Raw genomic sequence first — 16283 nt, 5'->3', positions numbered from 1 at the left:
AATACAGTTGGCTGTTACAGTTGATTGTAGTTTGGTATAAAGGACCTGCTCACAAAAAGGTCTGTGGATTATCTTGAGTAACCAGATCATGATTTCTGGAAAGACTTTTTTTTTTTTTTAATTCTTTTGAAATGTATGTTTTTGGCGCTTTGAGAACCACAAGCCAAGTCCCATCTAGTTCCATTATATTCAAGAGAATGCAGACATCTCTACAGCCGATATCTCCAACACTCTGCTACTCACACCAAAACTATCTAGACTCATAAATAGCACTACAGGTAAGAGGAAAAATACGTATTTTCGATTTACAGGTGAACCGTCCCTTTAATCATTTCTGGTCAGCCTCTATGGTAATCATCAATCATACAGTAAAAATGTAATTAAATGACTGGCATCATATTTGAGGAGAACATTGACCATCCAGTTATTTCCTTCCACACCAGTTTAGTCTACTGGATATCCATAGTTTCATAAGCCATAACACATCCATGACCAAACAACAGTCACACAACTCATGATAACATGTCTGTCTCCTGTCTCTCTTTCCCCTCTCTTCCTGTTTGTCCATCCACTGCTTTATCTCCAAACTACCAACCTGCTGCTTCACTTCCGTCTTCATTTTCCCTCACATGCTGTATCCCTCAACACCTCTCATCACCCCTGCATCAAACTCTCACCTCTTACCTCTTTTTTTCTTTCACTTCAAACTCCTGGGATCCTCATCCTCTGCTCCCTCTGCTCCCTCCTTCCCTCCGCTCCCTCCTCCTGTACCTCATCTTGATCACCACCAGGTGTTAGTCGCACAATGAAGGAGAGAGTCACCAAGCCTACAGCCATGGCCCAGGGTCGCGTCGCTCACATGATTGAATGGCAAAACTGGGGCATGCAGACGGTGGGCGCAGGGGGCAACCCCCAGGCCCGCATCAGCACCCAGGAGCGGGAGAAGGAGCGGCGGTTGGAGAACGACGCCTACAGTGACCTCAGCGACGGAGAGAAGGAGGCTCGTTTCACTGCAGGTTGGAAGCACTCACACCCACACGCACACACACACACACACACACACACAGAGGAGGGCAGGCACTCCACAGTGCCTGTTAACTGTCATCAGCAGAATTATGCGCTCCTCACCTCACTGTGTGGGATTCCTGCCAGTTATTCGGCTAATTAAATCTAATGCAGCCCTCACAGTAATCCTGGGTTGTCCTCTGAATCCTGACCTCAGGTATCCTGCAGCAGTTTGCGATCTCGGAGGCCACACTCCTAGCCTGGTCGTCGATGGATGGAGAGAGCCCGCGGTCGGGGTCGAACCAGGGCAGTGTGGCTCATCTTAGTGAGGTCAACCAGGAGAGCATAACCAGTCGAGGTAAACAGCTACAAAGGACTACACATATGACAGCAGCTCAGACTCAAAGTAGCTTGTGTTGCTGAATCTTTACATGATGGCAAAGATTATTTAGCAGGGGAAGAAGGCCCAAAACAAGGTGTAAAGTAAATGGTATTTTAAAATATCTTAAAAACATGCTGTAAGATAATTTGTCATATAATAATATATAGTGGTGGAGGAAGTATTAACATCTGTTACCTAAGGAAATGTAAAAATACTCCTTTAAAAGTGGAAGTAGTGCAGCAAAATGTATTTAAAAGAATACTTCACCTGCAAAATGACCATTTGTATATTAATTATTCACCGCTTGTTACCTTGAGTTTATGGAGAAAACTTTATTTTTCTCGCACATCTCCTCGATGAACGGAGAATCCAAAAAAAAAGGTGAACATTCTTCATGAATTGAGTAAATGGGGCCCATGTAAAACAACAGCAAAACTATATCAAAACATCCTTTTACAAACTCTCACACAACCGGTGCTGTATAATCCAAGTCTCATTTATTCAGTCATACAGTCGGTACTTCTCAAACACATGTATTTTCACTTAAACGTTGTATTATTAAACACTTCTGCCTAGCATACACTTGTGTATGAGATCTGCTTGAGCAGCGTTCATGTTCGTGCTCATGTTCTTGGCTGTGCATTAGACTGTTTGTACTGATGTGTTTTAAATCATAATGTTTTAGCAACAATGCATGTGTTCGGGATGTACTGAGCGTAGAACTGGAGAAATTAGACTTGGATTATAATGCAGGAGTTGCGTGAGAGTTGATAAACAGATGTTTTGATATAGTATTGCTGTTGTTACACGCAGACCCTGTTTACTTAATTCATAAGGCATGTTCACCTTTTTTGGATGCTTCGTTCACCGTGGAGGCATCCGAGAAAAACAATTTACAAATTCAATGTAACTTGTGCTGAGTAATTTGTGTACGAATGGTCATTTTTCAGGTGTAATATTCCTTTAAAGTTCTTGTTGTGCAGCAGAATGAGCATAAAATGGAAATAATCAAGTAAATTAAGTTCCTCAAAACTGTACTTAAGTATAGTACTTGAGTAAATGTACTTAATTACTTTCCAACATTGGCATACGGTACATTTTTATACACTTACTGAATGTATAATAGTGTATATTCAATATATATTATAATATATGGGCTGTTAGCAGTAAAACAGCTGTCATATGTGAGTGTTGATTCATGTGCAGATAAGCAGCTTGCAGTATAGCATGTGTCATGTAATGAGAACATTGAGTTCCTCCGTCCAGGCTGGAGGCTCATTAGGTCAAGCTCATTACAAATTTCATATTTTCCAACATCACCTGTTCAGAGGTAAACCCAGACACTGCATCTGTATACAAAATGATTTCGGACATTTTTATTCCACAATTTTCATTCATTCAACATTCCGCAAACTTTTCCCCATGAAGTTGGAGGTGTAGATGATTATAATGAGATGACTTTGTTGTTCTAAGATAAACCTCCTTAAGGATATGATGCTTCATAAATGCATTTGCATCACATTATCTCATCATTTTTTTTAGTTAAATAAACTCTTAGCAGAGGGTGAAAATGTGTGGCTGTGTTTACTCTTGGGCCTAATTTATACCCTTCCTCTTGAAAGAAAGATAAACTGCACAAAATCAAGGCTGCGTCTGCATTATACAGTTTGACACAAGTGATGAATCAACAGTGGAAGGTGTGCCAGCATTCAAACTCTATTCAGTACATCTAGGACAGTCTCTGTCATAACACTTATTCAGCCAGTGTGGAGGGGTTTTTTTTCTGCAGCGAGTGAGTTTTTGATTTAGCTCCCAGTCAAACCTCCTTATTCTGTTTAGCAGGCCAGATCAAAGCCAAATTTCAAACTGGCTTAGTCTGCTGCATTTTTAACTGTACGCTAACAGCTGAAACCGCATTATACAAACACAATTAAAGGTTCAATTGTGGGTCATTAGAGGCGGGATAGTTAGCAACTTAAAGGGACAGTTCACCTCAAAATCCAAAGAAATGCTTTTCCTCTTTCCTGTGTTTATCAATCTAGATTGTTTTGGTCTGTGTAGTGTTGACGATATCGGCTGTAGAGATGTCTGCCTCCTCTCCAATATAATGAAACTAGATGGCACTTGGCTCGCGGTGCTCAAAGTGGCAAAATAAAGAAAGAAAGTGTCTTTCCAGAAATCCAGTTACTCAAGATAATCTACAGTCCTTGTTGTGAGCAGTTTAATTTAGGAACTATTTTGTCTCTACCAAACTACACCTGCCAACTGTATCACTGTGCAGAAGGAGACGTGCATGTACTATGAAGATTATATCATCAGGATGATTCAATCTACTGTGCTTTTAGCTACTAAAACAAACCTCTGTCATACCATATTCCTGTTACAACACTTCTGACAGCACATGCTTCCTTTTTTCATTATTTCCAGATCAGATACTGCACCACTCCTCAGCAGAGGTGTGGCCTCACACATACGTCTCCCAGGGCCACTACTGCCTCTCCTCCTCTGATGCCTGGGAGCCAATCAACAACGATCCCTCCAACGTGGCGTCTCCCCCTGCCGGCACCTACGTCATGGGGACCGAAGGGTACGACGGGCAGGCAGCGGCTCACTTCCTGTCGCAGCAACAGCAACAGCAGTTCGCTCTCCAGCAGCAGAGTCAACTACAACAGCTGCAGCAGATCCAACAGATCCAGCACTACCAGCAACAGCAGCTCCTGCAGTATCAGCAACAACAGGTGGAGTATCACTTCTGTGGGGTGACATGTGGGTGTAGCCCCAGAGAAATACTAGATGGAGTAGAGATTTAGTATGTGAGCATATTTACTGTTGCTGTAAGTCAATCCAATAATGCATAAACCTGAGCGGTCCCAGAGAAGCAGGTTACGTCATGTCAAAAGAGCTTGTCAAAATACCATCCCAGTCAATTCAATTTTTGGTTCACGTTACAACACGTGATCCCCTTTGTCCTAAGGAAGCTCTGTAACACCCAGGTTTATGAAGCTTTTTCAAAACCAACTAGATAGACTTTAATAACATAGACTTAAATCAGTCACTCAGCTAAAAGAAACTTTGGTTTTTATGTCGAGTGGGAAAGTTTATTCTGGAAATAGTAGTTGAAAAAATAATCTTTTTCCACTGTTTTTTTTTATTTCAAAGGGAAATGACATCCATTTTCAAAATTCACACATAATAATTCAGTCCAAAAATATAAGTTAACATGAACAACTCTCTCTCAAATCCCGAACAAGAGTGCTAAAACTCAAACTTGTGATGTCATCAAGTATAAAGTCAGGACCTGCTCCATAGACAATGAATTCGGAAGGATGTTATAGATGACACTGAGAGCACCCAGGGGAATGTGCTGAGTATATGGGTACATTTTCTGTGTCAGAACTGAGAGCATTGCAGCAGAATAAAACTCATTTGGGTATAAAGAGGAAAACAAACATCCTGTGGGTTCACAAAATCAGTCTCCCATTCACTGTCTGTGGAGCAGCACCAGATTTTATACTTGATGACATCACAAGTTTGAGACTTACTTCTCTGGTTTCTGGCGATGAGAGAAAGTAATTCACATTCACAAATATTGACCAAACTTTCCTAGGCCATGGAAGTAACATATCGAAATGTTTAATTGGTGTAATTTAAGGTGTTCTCTTTAAAGTGTCTCTTAATTTTACTACTTCCTTTAATTTCCAAGAAAGGGACTGACATGTTGCTCTACATTAAAGTAGCTGTATATGACATTCAGAGCTTATCTTTGATTTAGACTTGGAGGTGGGGTTGTCTACATACTGCTCTGAATATTGGAGGTGTGTTATGTCCTCTGTCTAATCCGGTGACAGTCATCTCTTCGAACAGCCCAATCAGCAAACACCACCTACTTTGCAACATCCATTCACACTCAACCACATATACACACCCTGAGAGGAGGAGAGAGAACATCTGACAGCACAACACAAGCACATCAATACCAAAAACCAGAACCAGCGGCTAGCAACTAACGGTGTTAACGGCACTAACAGTGCTAACAACGGCAACGGTGTTGACAGAACTAACAGTAGCCCCTTTTACACTGCCAGATTTTCTGCGAATGTTGGGCCGTTTTGCCGGCAAGCTGTGAGCGTTTAGACACACAGACTTGTGGGAGGAGCTGTTGATGACGTCGCACGTGTGACCCACTGGCGGTGGATAAACAGGAAACAGCTGATAGCAGGAATTAGCAAGCAGCGAGTAGCAAGAGGGAAACACAAACCTGACAGACACTGTAAAGATGAGCAACTGAGAAGACAAGGAATTGTGTGCCCTCCTTGCCCTCGCAAACAAAGAGGCCATTAACCATCAGATGACAGGAGCGATGAAGAACGGGCCGACTTACGAGAGAATTGCCGAAGGACTGACCAGCCGCGGCTTCCCTTCCACATCACTGTTTACGTCACACGCTGAGCTACACATTTTGTTACTTGCTCATGGCCCCATTGCCCCGAAAAAGGCACATTCTGTATAAACAAAAGTAGGTAGGCGGCATTTTGCCGCACTCCCCGATTTTGTTTTTAGACTGCCAATGATGAAAAAAAAAAACTGATTGGGCCTCCCTGCAAATTTTCACAGTTCCTGTTTAAAAAGGGCTAGTGTTAACATGGGTAAAAATCTGAGGGTGGACATTACGCTTTAACGATGATGCCATTCTGCCACCTTGGGTCGGGACGCCGTTATCAGCAGTAACCACCATATGAATGCGGTGCAGAGCAGCAGCGGTTAGCCAACTGGATACACACAGGGACTTACATACATTAACATGCACACACAGCTGGACCATCTAGCACCACAGATAACAGAGAAACTCGGATTACAACACACACAGAGGTAGAGTGACTTCATTCTCTCCTCAGGATGCCATTATTCTAATCCATCTTTACATGGCACTTAGTAGTTTGCTGCTATATTATGGTTCTGAATGTCAAATACAGATTCTTTCATAGTAAGATTTCTGAAAAGGAGAATATATTTTAGTAGTAATTATGGGGAACGCTTGTCACCGAATGAATGCATTCATAATTCATTCTGATTAATTGACGGTGTAACTTCAAGTGCACAGCAGGTCAGCTGAAAATACTAAAATGTACAATTCCTCCACTAGCAAACATACAATTTAATATATAGTATTTTTACGTATTTAACATATACAGTAGGGAGAATGGAGTAATTTGCTTTAAAAGGAGCACTGCTCTCTAGTCACGAAAATTCTTGTGGAAATCATAATCTCAGCACAACTATCAAAAACACAGGTTCCAGCTTTAAACAGCGAGTTGGAGCCAAGAGGATGTAAATGAAATGATAAACCTGAATGTCTGAGCACAAAGAAAAGCAGTATTGATCACTGGCACAGTCAGACAGAGGTGTGCTGTAGCTATTTACTGTTTTGTCTCCCTGAGCTATTTTCTTGGCTGCCGACATGAGGCTTTGTCTATCTTGTTAAACTGCTTGATACCGCGTCACCTGACATGTCAGCGTGTCACAGAGGATAAACTCAGATCTCTAACTCCAACTCTTCCTCCTCACCCTGTTCTAGTCGCTGGAGCACAGGCTGCACAGTGCCAACCACTCTTTGCAGGCCACGCCCAACAGCACCATCCACAGTCTGGTCCATCCCGCTCACCCACCATTGGTCGATCTGTGGAACACGGGGCAGATGGAGGCCTATCAGACGGACGCTGGAGGCTACATGGGTGTGGCAGCGGTGGTGGAACCGAGCCTCTGTGTTCCCACTGGAGAGGAGATGGTGGGAACAGAACACTCCCCGCTACTGGAGCAGCAGGAGGAGGAGGAGGAGGTCAAGGTGAGGTGAACGTGGAGTTAGATTACGTAAAATTACATCCTCAGTGTTTAATATTTGATCTATGATGTGCCTAAGAACTCTGAAAGACCTACTAGTGCCTTTATTCTAGTAATTACAAATCATACGTGATTTACATACATTAAAATTTTATTTCCAATCACTTAGGCATGGATAGAGGTTAGTTTCAATGCATGCTTGTGTGGTAACAACAGGTACTGATGATTAGTCAATCTCTGCTTTCAGCTTCTTAAATATGAGGATTTGCTGCTTTCTGATTTATATCTTTGTAAAATTAACATCTTTGGGTTTGGGGCTGCTGGCTGGACAAAACAAACAATAGTTACCTCAGGCTCTGAGAAACTATGATGGGCATTTTTTAATAGGCTAAACAATTAATTGAGTAATCAAAGATAAAAGAGGATTAATCCATAATGTGAAAAAATCATTAGCTGCAGCAGGAGTAAGTGAACAATCTTTTTACCTTTTGGAAAAAGTGATGTAATTTCATGTCACAACAGGGACTGATTTGCAAGTGGTGTTAAGTTGGTGTGGTCTTCTTGGAAACTCCGATGTTTGAAACTTCAGATTTTGCCTCTGACCAGCGACCTGTCTTTTGTTTCTCTAGAGGGATTTTTCCAAAGTACAGAGGAAATAACCCTGGTGATGTTAAAGTCCCCGTTTAATGACTAGGGTAGTGCTACATTCACGTGTTTACTGTAAAAACCAGAAGCTAGGGATGGACTTGTCACAGAAATTGATTTGCCTTTACAGTAGCCAATCTGACGTCAACATAAAAGTGGCTGAGCCGAAATGGCGCCTAGTATTGCTAACAGGGACACCGTCAAGGGAAGACTGGCCGGACAGGTTCATCCATACAGACATCTTTACGACTCGTTATTAAGAGACCACAGGAAGAGTCAAATGGCCTTAAAATTAAAAGACACCACACTGGGGAAAGAGGAGGCTTTTGCCGCAGGATGTGGAAGAACATGATGCATCCGCTCATGAAAGAGTGGCGACCCATAGGGAAACAAAGCAGTATAGTATAATTTTGTCTTGGAGGTGAGCATCAGTGATAATTACAGTACATAAAAACAATGTTTGACGGTACGTCAGTGTTTACTACTGTGGCCAGGCAGCCTACTTTTCCTGTAATGTTCTTCTTGTTGACTTCTTGCTTATCCAAAGCATATTTTGTTTGTACACCACCTGGCATTTCGAAGCCTATCGCAACGACTATGCGTTTTAGCTTAAATGCCTCTGTACATGCTTGTAGGTTGCGTTATCTATAGTGGCTTGTGCCATGGTGTCTCATGCTACTACAAACAAAGCTTCAGTGTGGGTGATCTGGGTGGAGGACTAGGGTGTGGGTGTTACGTTTCCATGACGGCGCTGTGCCGCCAACGTAAGCGAGGCTTGATGATGATGATGATGATGATGATGGCTTTATTGGCATTAACTCCAGGAGTTAGCACAACCAAAAACACAACAAAGACTCACAACTGCATGCAAGCTCGTAGGTCATGTGCACCAGTCGGTAACTGGCAGAATTCATGGTCATGGGGGAGGGAGATAAAAATCAGAGAAAGCGTTTCATTAGATGCAAAATTAGCATACGCCCCAACGTGGAGGATGAGTCAGCAACAATTTTTTAATGTTTTCTTGGGAATGACAAACCCTGAAATACCATTGGGAATACCTCATTGTTAGTCCAGATGCTGGCATGTAGGTGACGATCAGAGCAAAGCATATATGATTAAAAAAAAAAAAAAAGAACAAACATCTATGTTGATTTCATGGGGACTTAAACAGAAAGCTTGTGTAACAAACTGGGGGTGTTGACTTTGAAAGAAGTAGACATTAGTGATGCAGCGAGGGTCTGATGAAAGATGTTTATGAGTTGCATTGTGGGTATTTTGGAGTTTTTGGTGCATAACTTGTGTTAGTGACTAAAAATCAAGAAATCTGTTGCTCCTCTGTTGCTTTGCCTGTGACCTTTTTCTTTATGCGTTTCTTGTGAGTCACCCAAACTTTATGGAAATGCGTAAAGCTTTTCAGCAGCTGACTCAGACATCTTGGATGCTGAAGCCTCCTGCACATAGCAACAAGAAGCAGTTTGTGACTATGATTTAACAAACCAACAATGATTTGCTACTAAATTTCCATAATGGTCATCTAAATGTCAACAGTGATGGATGAATCATTTCAAGCAAATGTAGGGAGTCTTTACTAGTTGATCTTCACACTGCTGATCAGCTGAATGATGGGAAATCAGGCAATAATCATTTATAAGTCAGTTGGCAGTGATGTAAATACTATAAGACTTGAAGTTAACAGGATAAAACCTGCAAAATCATCAGCATAGACCTTCACTTACATTGCATGGGTAATTAGTTGTCTGAACCTTCTGTGTGTCTCCGTCTGTCCTGAGCAGGAGGAAGATGTGGCACTGTGCATGGAGCCAGAGTTGGCCTCGTTGACTCCGCCCACGCAACAAGGGGATGCCTCTGGTGGCAGTAGTCCGGGGCAACCGCCGGCAGAGCCAATCACAGAGCGGAAGTCCTCCGATGTCACCTCCAGCCTCGTTCAGACGCTAGAGGGGAAAGAAGAGGAGGAGGGGCAGGGGCCAGCTGCTTCCATGGCAACCAACTGAGTACCTGGCTGTCAAGAGACTCCCTATTACAAACTGACCGGGAAGTCAGCGAGGAATGAGCGTAATAATACAGTATATATCTATTAATCTGTTCCTTTTCAGGTATCAAAAAACTTTTTGGTTGCGAGCAAATTCAAAAATGGTGAGAAACAGATCTGGAGGTGGACTCACAACGAGACAGGAGCTGATGCAACAAAGGACACCTATTTCTTTGTAAGCCTTACATCCCAAAGGTAATTGAAGAGAGGAGTGAGGACGGAGACACTGAAGAGGAGGAGGAGGAGGATGAGGAGGAGGAGGAGCACCAACTGGCCGAGACATTTCCATCAGGAAAATGAAACCACGCAAAGAGGAAGAGGAAGGGGAAAATAAACATGCATGCTTTTTATGGAGACAAGCAACTCGACCATGTCATCGTCTCATAATAATAATGAATCATAATAAAAACATTATAATAAGAGTAATTTTGTAATAAAGTAAAAAAAAAAAAAGAACAAATCTATGTATAAGTGTATGATATACGTTTTCCTTTGGGAGAACTACTCTGTTTACAGCTGTTACTCGACATATTAGATAGTGTTTAATCAAATTAATTTTCCTGTTGCATCGAACACATACACTTTAAAAATGGCAACTCAAAAAATATGTCATGTGTAATTACAGAAGTCGGAGAAAAATGTCAGCATTTCAGTGAAATGCAGATTGACCCTCTAAAATAATCTATGACGTTGTGGCACCAGGATGCCCGAGGCACAACCCAGGGACAGGCGTGTCCTGCTGACTGCACACACTAAACTGCACAGATAAGGATTGTACTGTAAGATAGTGTGCTTCCTACTCTGTCTCTCTGTATGCATGTTTCTTCAGAGCACTATGGAGTACCTGTACTATACAGCACTGTATAGACTTTGCACTGAACCATAGTATCCCAGGTGGGGCCACAGTGGGCCCGGGCAATGAGTTTCATGGCGGAGAAATAAAGACAGAGCTGCATGAGCGAATCTCTTTTGCACTGATGCAATCCAACAGATCAGAGGTTGCCTTTGGACTGTTGACGTTCACCCAGTTCCCACTCTGAAAGCTTTCCACCGACAACCAAAACCGAGCCACTTAACAACACAGACCCTCAGCTGCTTTTTTTGTTTCTCTCTCTCTCTCTCCGTAGAGGTAGTCGCGTTAAATCGAGGATGATAACCACTATTTGAATGTACTGGAAGACAGATGGCAGTACATGAGCGCTTGCTTTTTGATGTCTCCTCGCAGTCCGCATGGGAGAGAGTCTTTCCTAGGAAACAAAGATAAACGAGCGAGTCTTTCAAACGTGTGGGAAGGAGCTGTTGAAAAAGGATTCACTGCTGGCTCCACCACACACACAAACATACACATACATACACACACACACACACACACACACACACACACACACACACAGAGAGAAAACACACAGATATCTAAATTGTAACCAGCAATAGGCAGACGACACACTGGTTTCCCAACAGACCAGTGTCAGCTCTGTCGTATAACTGTAAATAGTCTGAGTATATAGAAATCGCCTCTCACTCACAGTCACAACTGTTCTAGTACAGTATGATTTCTTTATTTTTTTACACCTCTCAGTCCCGCTTTATTTTGGGATTGCTCTCAAGCTTACAATTTTTTTTTTAACCGTTACACGAGGACAAATGAAACGGAGGAATGTTTGTGTTGTAAATAAAGCCAACTGGAGAGTGTTTTTATCTGGCGGAGGAAGACGGACAGGCGTAGGTCCGAGTTCACGGCGGGGGAATTACAACCCGTGTGCTGCTCAATCAGCCAATCAGGGAATAGAACAGAGGAGCGAACACTAGAGCCGAAGAGATCGGTGTCTTCCTGCTCATCGTGATTACTGTGAAGCAGCTGCCTGGGGTGTGATAGTGATTCTAATGATGTTTGAGGAAGCATTTGGTTTTTCTTTTTTCTTTTGCCTGAGGAAGAATGGGTGTTTTTTTTTTTTTTTTTTTTTCCAGCGAGGAGTTAAACAGACAGTGAAGACTTTCTGTGCATGACGAACTTCACCACACACAGCCACTGTTTTCATCTTTTTCTTTCTCTCTCTGCTGGGGAGCACCTTCTCCTCTCACTTTGATGATTGTGTGAGAAACTTTTAAGATAAACAACTAAAAAAATAATTGACTTGAATGAATTTATTTATTGATTGCTTCTTTATGCAATGTTGGGGGACAATGTTTATTTTTCTACTGACTTGTTGAAATCCCTTCCAGTATAAGTTAGAATAGATGTCACGGTTGTAAAGCTGTCTTGTTTCGGTCTGGTTTTGAGCACTTTACACCATGAAAAACACACCTTGTCAAGAGATTAGAGATGGATAGTTTGGCAGCTCTCGATTATAACGAACCTATCATCGCTTTATTTCACTGCAAGATTCCCTGTTCAGTGACTCGTGAAAACAAGAGGGCTCAAAACTGCAAACAGAATGTCTTTACACAGTGGCACATATTCATTTATTTATTGAACAATTACTCGGTGGGGAGGAATAATGTGACAGCTTGTACAGAGTCTATAATTTCATGTAGGTACCGACCCTTCTGGGAGCAGTATCTTTTTCTTTATGAATCAGTTTTAAAGACGTCATGTGGTGGAAAGACTGTTGCTTTGTATTTGTTGAGGCTAATTCGGGGCTGGAAAGAGATATTATAAGGAAACATGCATGATGAAAAGACACTGCTTCAATTTGGGTTCTTTTACTGCTTTTTGTTTCTTTCTTTTTTTTTTGTTCATCAGAACCTAAATGAATGAATAAACTTAATAACAAGAAGCCAAATATATTTCTGTGGATGTTAAGGTTTACTGATCACATCTTTGTTAACTGACTGGTTTGCAATAGAGTTGTTCCGATACTGATGCCAGTGTCAGAAATACCTCCAATACTGCCTACAGTGCTGGGTCAGCTATTGACGAGTATACAATCTGATGCCATAAGTTATTAGTAAACTCAAAAGAAGTTTCACACCTGGTCAAAAAACTATTGGCGAAAAAAAGCAGATTGTTGTGTCTTGGTCAGAAAGTTGGGAAGAAAATACTACAGCCAACAGCCAACTGGCACGTACGCCTGCATTACAAGAAATACCTCCCCAAACCACCAGGTGGCGAACGTCTGTATTCGTCATTCAAATATGACAACCAGAAATACCGACAAGACGGATTCAAGAAGCTAGTTCGCACATTAACACAGCCTGATGTCGAAAGAACAAATAATTAATGAAGTTAATTTGCTAACTTACGTTCGGAAGCAGGGCCACGTCTCTATTTGCCTGACAACCCTTCTTATACCTGGTCAACCCATCCTGCTCTGTTGGTCTCAGATATTCGACCCACCCTCCCTTCATCCATCATCCTCCCTACCTCATCCCTACCAACATTCCTTCATCCTCTCTTCCCTTCTGCCCTCACCTCTTCTTATTCAATCTGGTGCATACCTCTCCCATGTGTCATTCTAGGTACCGTCTAGGGGGCCTGTAATCAGCTCGGGTGGAGAAATACGAGTCTCCCTCTGCCTGATCTCCAGTACATCCTCCCAGATCAATCTAACAGAAGACATTCCTCTTCCACCTTCACCCCACACTTACATCTATTCACCAGTCCTCACGACATATTGTTGTGGCATGGTCCTTACTCATGAATGAACCGTTATTGCTAAAGACCTTGATGGCTAAAAAAAAATGTTCTTACCTTATTTAACACCCTCTTGATTTTAAATGTTTTTACTGTCTTCACTTTAGTTTCTCTTCTCGTGCACTGAACTGAACTGCCAATCAGCTCCAATACGATTAAACATGCGGCCAACTGTCAGCTTGGTGTGTCAGGGCATTAAAACACTAGCCAGCACAACAACTACTGTCTTACATCGGCAAAGCAGAAGTGATTTCCGGTAAACAGTGTAACGTTTGGCGACCTCTATGGCGTTCTTTCTCTGTGTGCATTTGTTCATGTTTTACAGAGGGTTTAACCTGAGCCATGACATTAAATGATAGTAATCATTTTATTTTTTTATGCAATGGTATCGGATTGGTACTCGGTATTGGCAAGTTTGCAAGTTCAGGAATCGAAGTCAGTATCAGGAAGGGAAAAATGGTATCGGAACATCTCTAGTTTGCAACCGAGTTCCTCTTTTTGTATAATTCTACTGCCATCCTCCAGAGTTACAGTAACTTGTCTGCAGGCATGACGCTCAAAATCTGCTTCTGGTCCTCTGCCTTTCTCCTTCTCTCTCTTTCTATCTCTTTGTATCTGTTATGTATATTTGTGTCTGTCTGTATGTCTGTCTCTTTGTCTGTCTGTGTACAGTAAGTCGTCTTGTTGGAAGAATCACTGCCTGAAAAAAAAAAAAAAAAACAAGTTTTCACATCAACCAAAGGGGATTTGAGGCAATCAGACATGTAACATAGATATGATTTGGAAATGTGTTGCAGTAATAAAAAAAAAAGTAACCGCTGTAAAAAATGCTGTTAAAATTGGATGGCTTCTGTAAAAGTCTGTATTAAATTGGAATTATTTGTTTTGAGATGAGGCAGTGTGACTTGTGATACCAGTGTACACTCACACCTATGCATGCTTGTTGGACGGTTGTCACAGGATGGTTCTTCCACGTGGTCCCCCCTCTCTCCCCTCTTCTGTCAACAACTCTGTTTCTTCCTGTTTCTCTTCCTTTTTCCTGCACGACAGAACCTCCTACACCCCCTCCAGCTCCTTTACCTGTCTCCTCTTCTTTTCCTCTGGTGGAGAAAGAGCAAATAAACAAACCAACAAATGGCATTTCTTGTGCTCATGTGTGGATATCTTTTCCAAGGTGTAAATAATTAGATTCTCACACCTCTCACCTCTTTCTCTCGAGAGCGTCAACACGTGATACGTCTAAACAACTTTTGGCGGCAGCCAGTGTCTCTGGCCGGCTCGTCGTTGCTTGTCAGACAAAACAGCAATCACCAAGGAACTGGCAGCAGTGTAATCCAGCCTGTGATGCTTTTCCAAACACATTCCTCTCTAGTCGATATCTGGGATTTTATGCCAGGAGAATATTAACGACAAATTCTCAGAGACAGGCCTCCTCTGTGGGGACGAGCTGCTTATTTGTTCAAGCTCACACAGGAATCAGGAGGCTGAATCACACTGTTGACCTTCACAGTACAAATATGTTTGATTGATCAGAGATATTCTCTTTTCAAACCTAAAAGCTGGAACACTGATACAGAGATTTTTTTCCACCCACACTGGTGACGAGTCAAGAGTCCTTCCTAGCATTCGGTGAAAATACATTGGAACAGGCTAACGAGTGTCCCCAGCTGTGCGTCATTAACCCTCAGCAGACTGAGGAAGTTTCAGGACCATTTAAGGATCCTTCCCTGACTTTAGAAAACACCCTACTGCAGAGCTAACATATAGAGACAGACACCATTCACTATAATGAATGTGACTTAACCCAAATGCAGCACACTGAGGCAGGCAGACAGTTGGTAATGACCTATATTGCTCACACAAACAGGCAACAGTTCTGGGTCTTCGGGTTTAGCTTGCTAGTAGTTTCAGCGGTGAGTGAGTGAGCCGAGAGCAGGCAGTCAACACTTGAGCAATCTGAGAGTTGGGAACTGTGAGTGCAGGTGGATTTCTCTTGAGGCTGGTAGTGGAGTGAAGACTGAAGTAACTAGCTGAACCAGGAGAGCTGAGGTAAGCAGGATTGGTGTAGCACCATGCAATCACAGAGCCGAGCAGATGAGAACCAGGAAGGGAGCAGACTCCGGCTGAGGTGATTACCAGGGCAGAGATGACAGAGGCAGGTCAGGAACGGTACTGTGGAATCAAGCCAAGAGCGAGTGCTGGAATGTCTTGCATGAAGTCTAAGAACAATCAGGCAAAGAGTGTGTGTGTGTGCTGGAGAGGCTTATATACCAGGCAGATTGGCTGATGAGCTGCAGCTGTGGAGGCAGGTGAGAGGAGTTGTCTTGATGAAGGGGGTGTGGCTGGCTGGCAGGGTGCAGGTGAGAGGCTGTTTACAGGTGGCCAGCTATTTTCATAAACGGACATTTCACCGTCTCCGTTTTCAAAAAGATCTTCGTTTACACTTACCCGTGTATATATACACAAGAGCATGCCAAACCTGTAGGTGGCAGTGTAAGGAGAAGCTCAAGCCTTCATGTATCCATTGTCACCATAGCAACATAGGTCGCACTTTTGACACAGGCGCAAGTTCCGGTGCATACTGTGACGTCGGCTGCCTATAACTCCGTTTATCTCCGTTTATCTCAGTTTACATACAAACGCACAACCGGAGTTTTCCAAAATCTCCACTCTGGCCGGAGCTGGTTTTCAGAGGAGAAATCTCCGTTTGCATGTAAACGAAGGGCACA

At 42.6% G+C, this 16283-nt stretch overlaps 1 protein-coding gene and 1 long non-coding RNA gene across 9 annotated transcripts in view; one reads left to right on the top strand and one right to left on the bottom strand.

Moving 5' to 3' along the window:
• fam131bb (family with sequence similarity 131 member Bb) overlaps nucleotides 1-10875 on the top strand; it is a 38087-nt gene extending 27212 nt beyond the window's left edge. For all 8 annotated transcript variants that reach the window (XM_049583665.1, XM_049583664.1, XM_049583670.1 and 5 more), the window contains 5 exons: nucleotides 792-1016; nucleotides 1223-1363; nucleotides 3815-4125; nucleotides 6963-7229; nucleotides 9664-10875. In XM_049583665.1, the coding sequence (XP_049439622.1) occupies nucleotides 792-1016; nucleotides 1223-1363; nucleotides 3815-4125; nucleotides 6963-7229; nucleotides 9664-9882 (1163 nt within the window). In that variant the 3' untranslated portion in view covers nucleotides 9883-10875. The remainder of the gene's footprint in view (nucleotides 1-791; nucleotides 1017-1222; nucleotides 1364-3814; nucleotides 4126-6962; nucleotides 7230-9663) is intronic.
• Nucleotides 10876-14257: 3382 nt separating this feature from the next.
• Nucleotides 14258-14930, bottom strand: LOC125893183 (uncharacterized). Its single transcript, XR_007449842.1, has 2 exons — nucleotides 14760-14930; nucleotides 14258-14654 (listed from the first exon to the last, which is right to left on the bottom strand). It is a non-coding gene; the product is annotated as an uncharacterized LOC125893183 (long non-coding RNA).
• Between the last annotated feature and the right edge of the window lie 1353 nt (nucleotides 14931-16283).

This window comes from Epinephelus fuscoguttatus, linkage group LG8 (genome assembly GCF_011397635.1).
Source record: "Epinephelus fuscoguttatus linkage group LG8, E.fuscoguttatus.final_Chr_v1".
Taxonomy (NCBI): domain Eukaryota; kingdom Metazoa; phylum Chordata; class Actinopteri; order Perciformes; family Serranidae; genus Epinephelus; species Epinephelus fuscoguttatus.
Note: the sequence above shows the minus strand (reverse complement) of the source record. Positions and strands in the feature narration are given on the sequence as shown.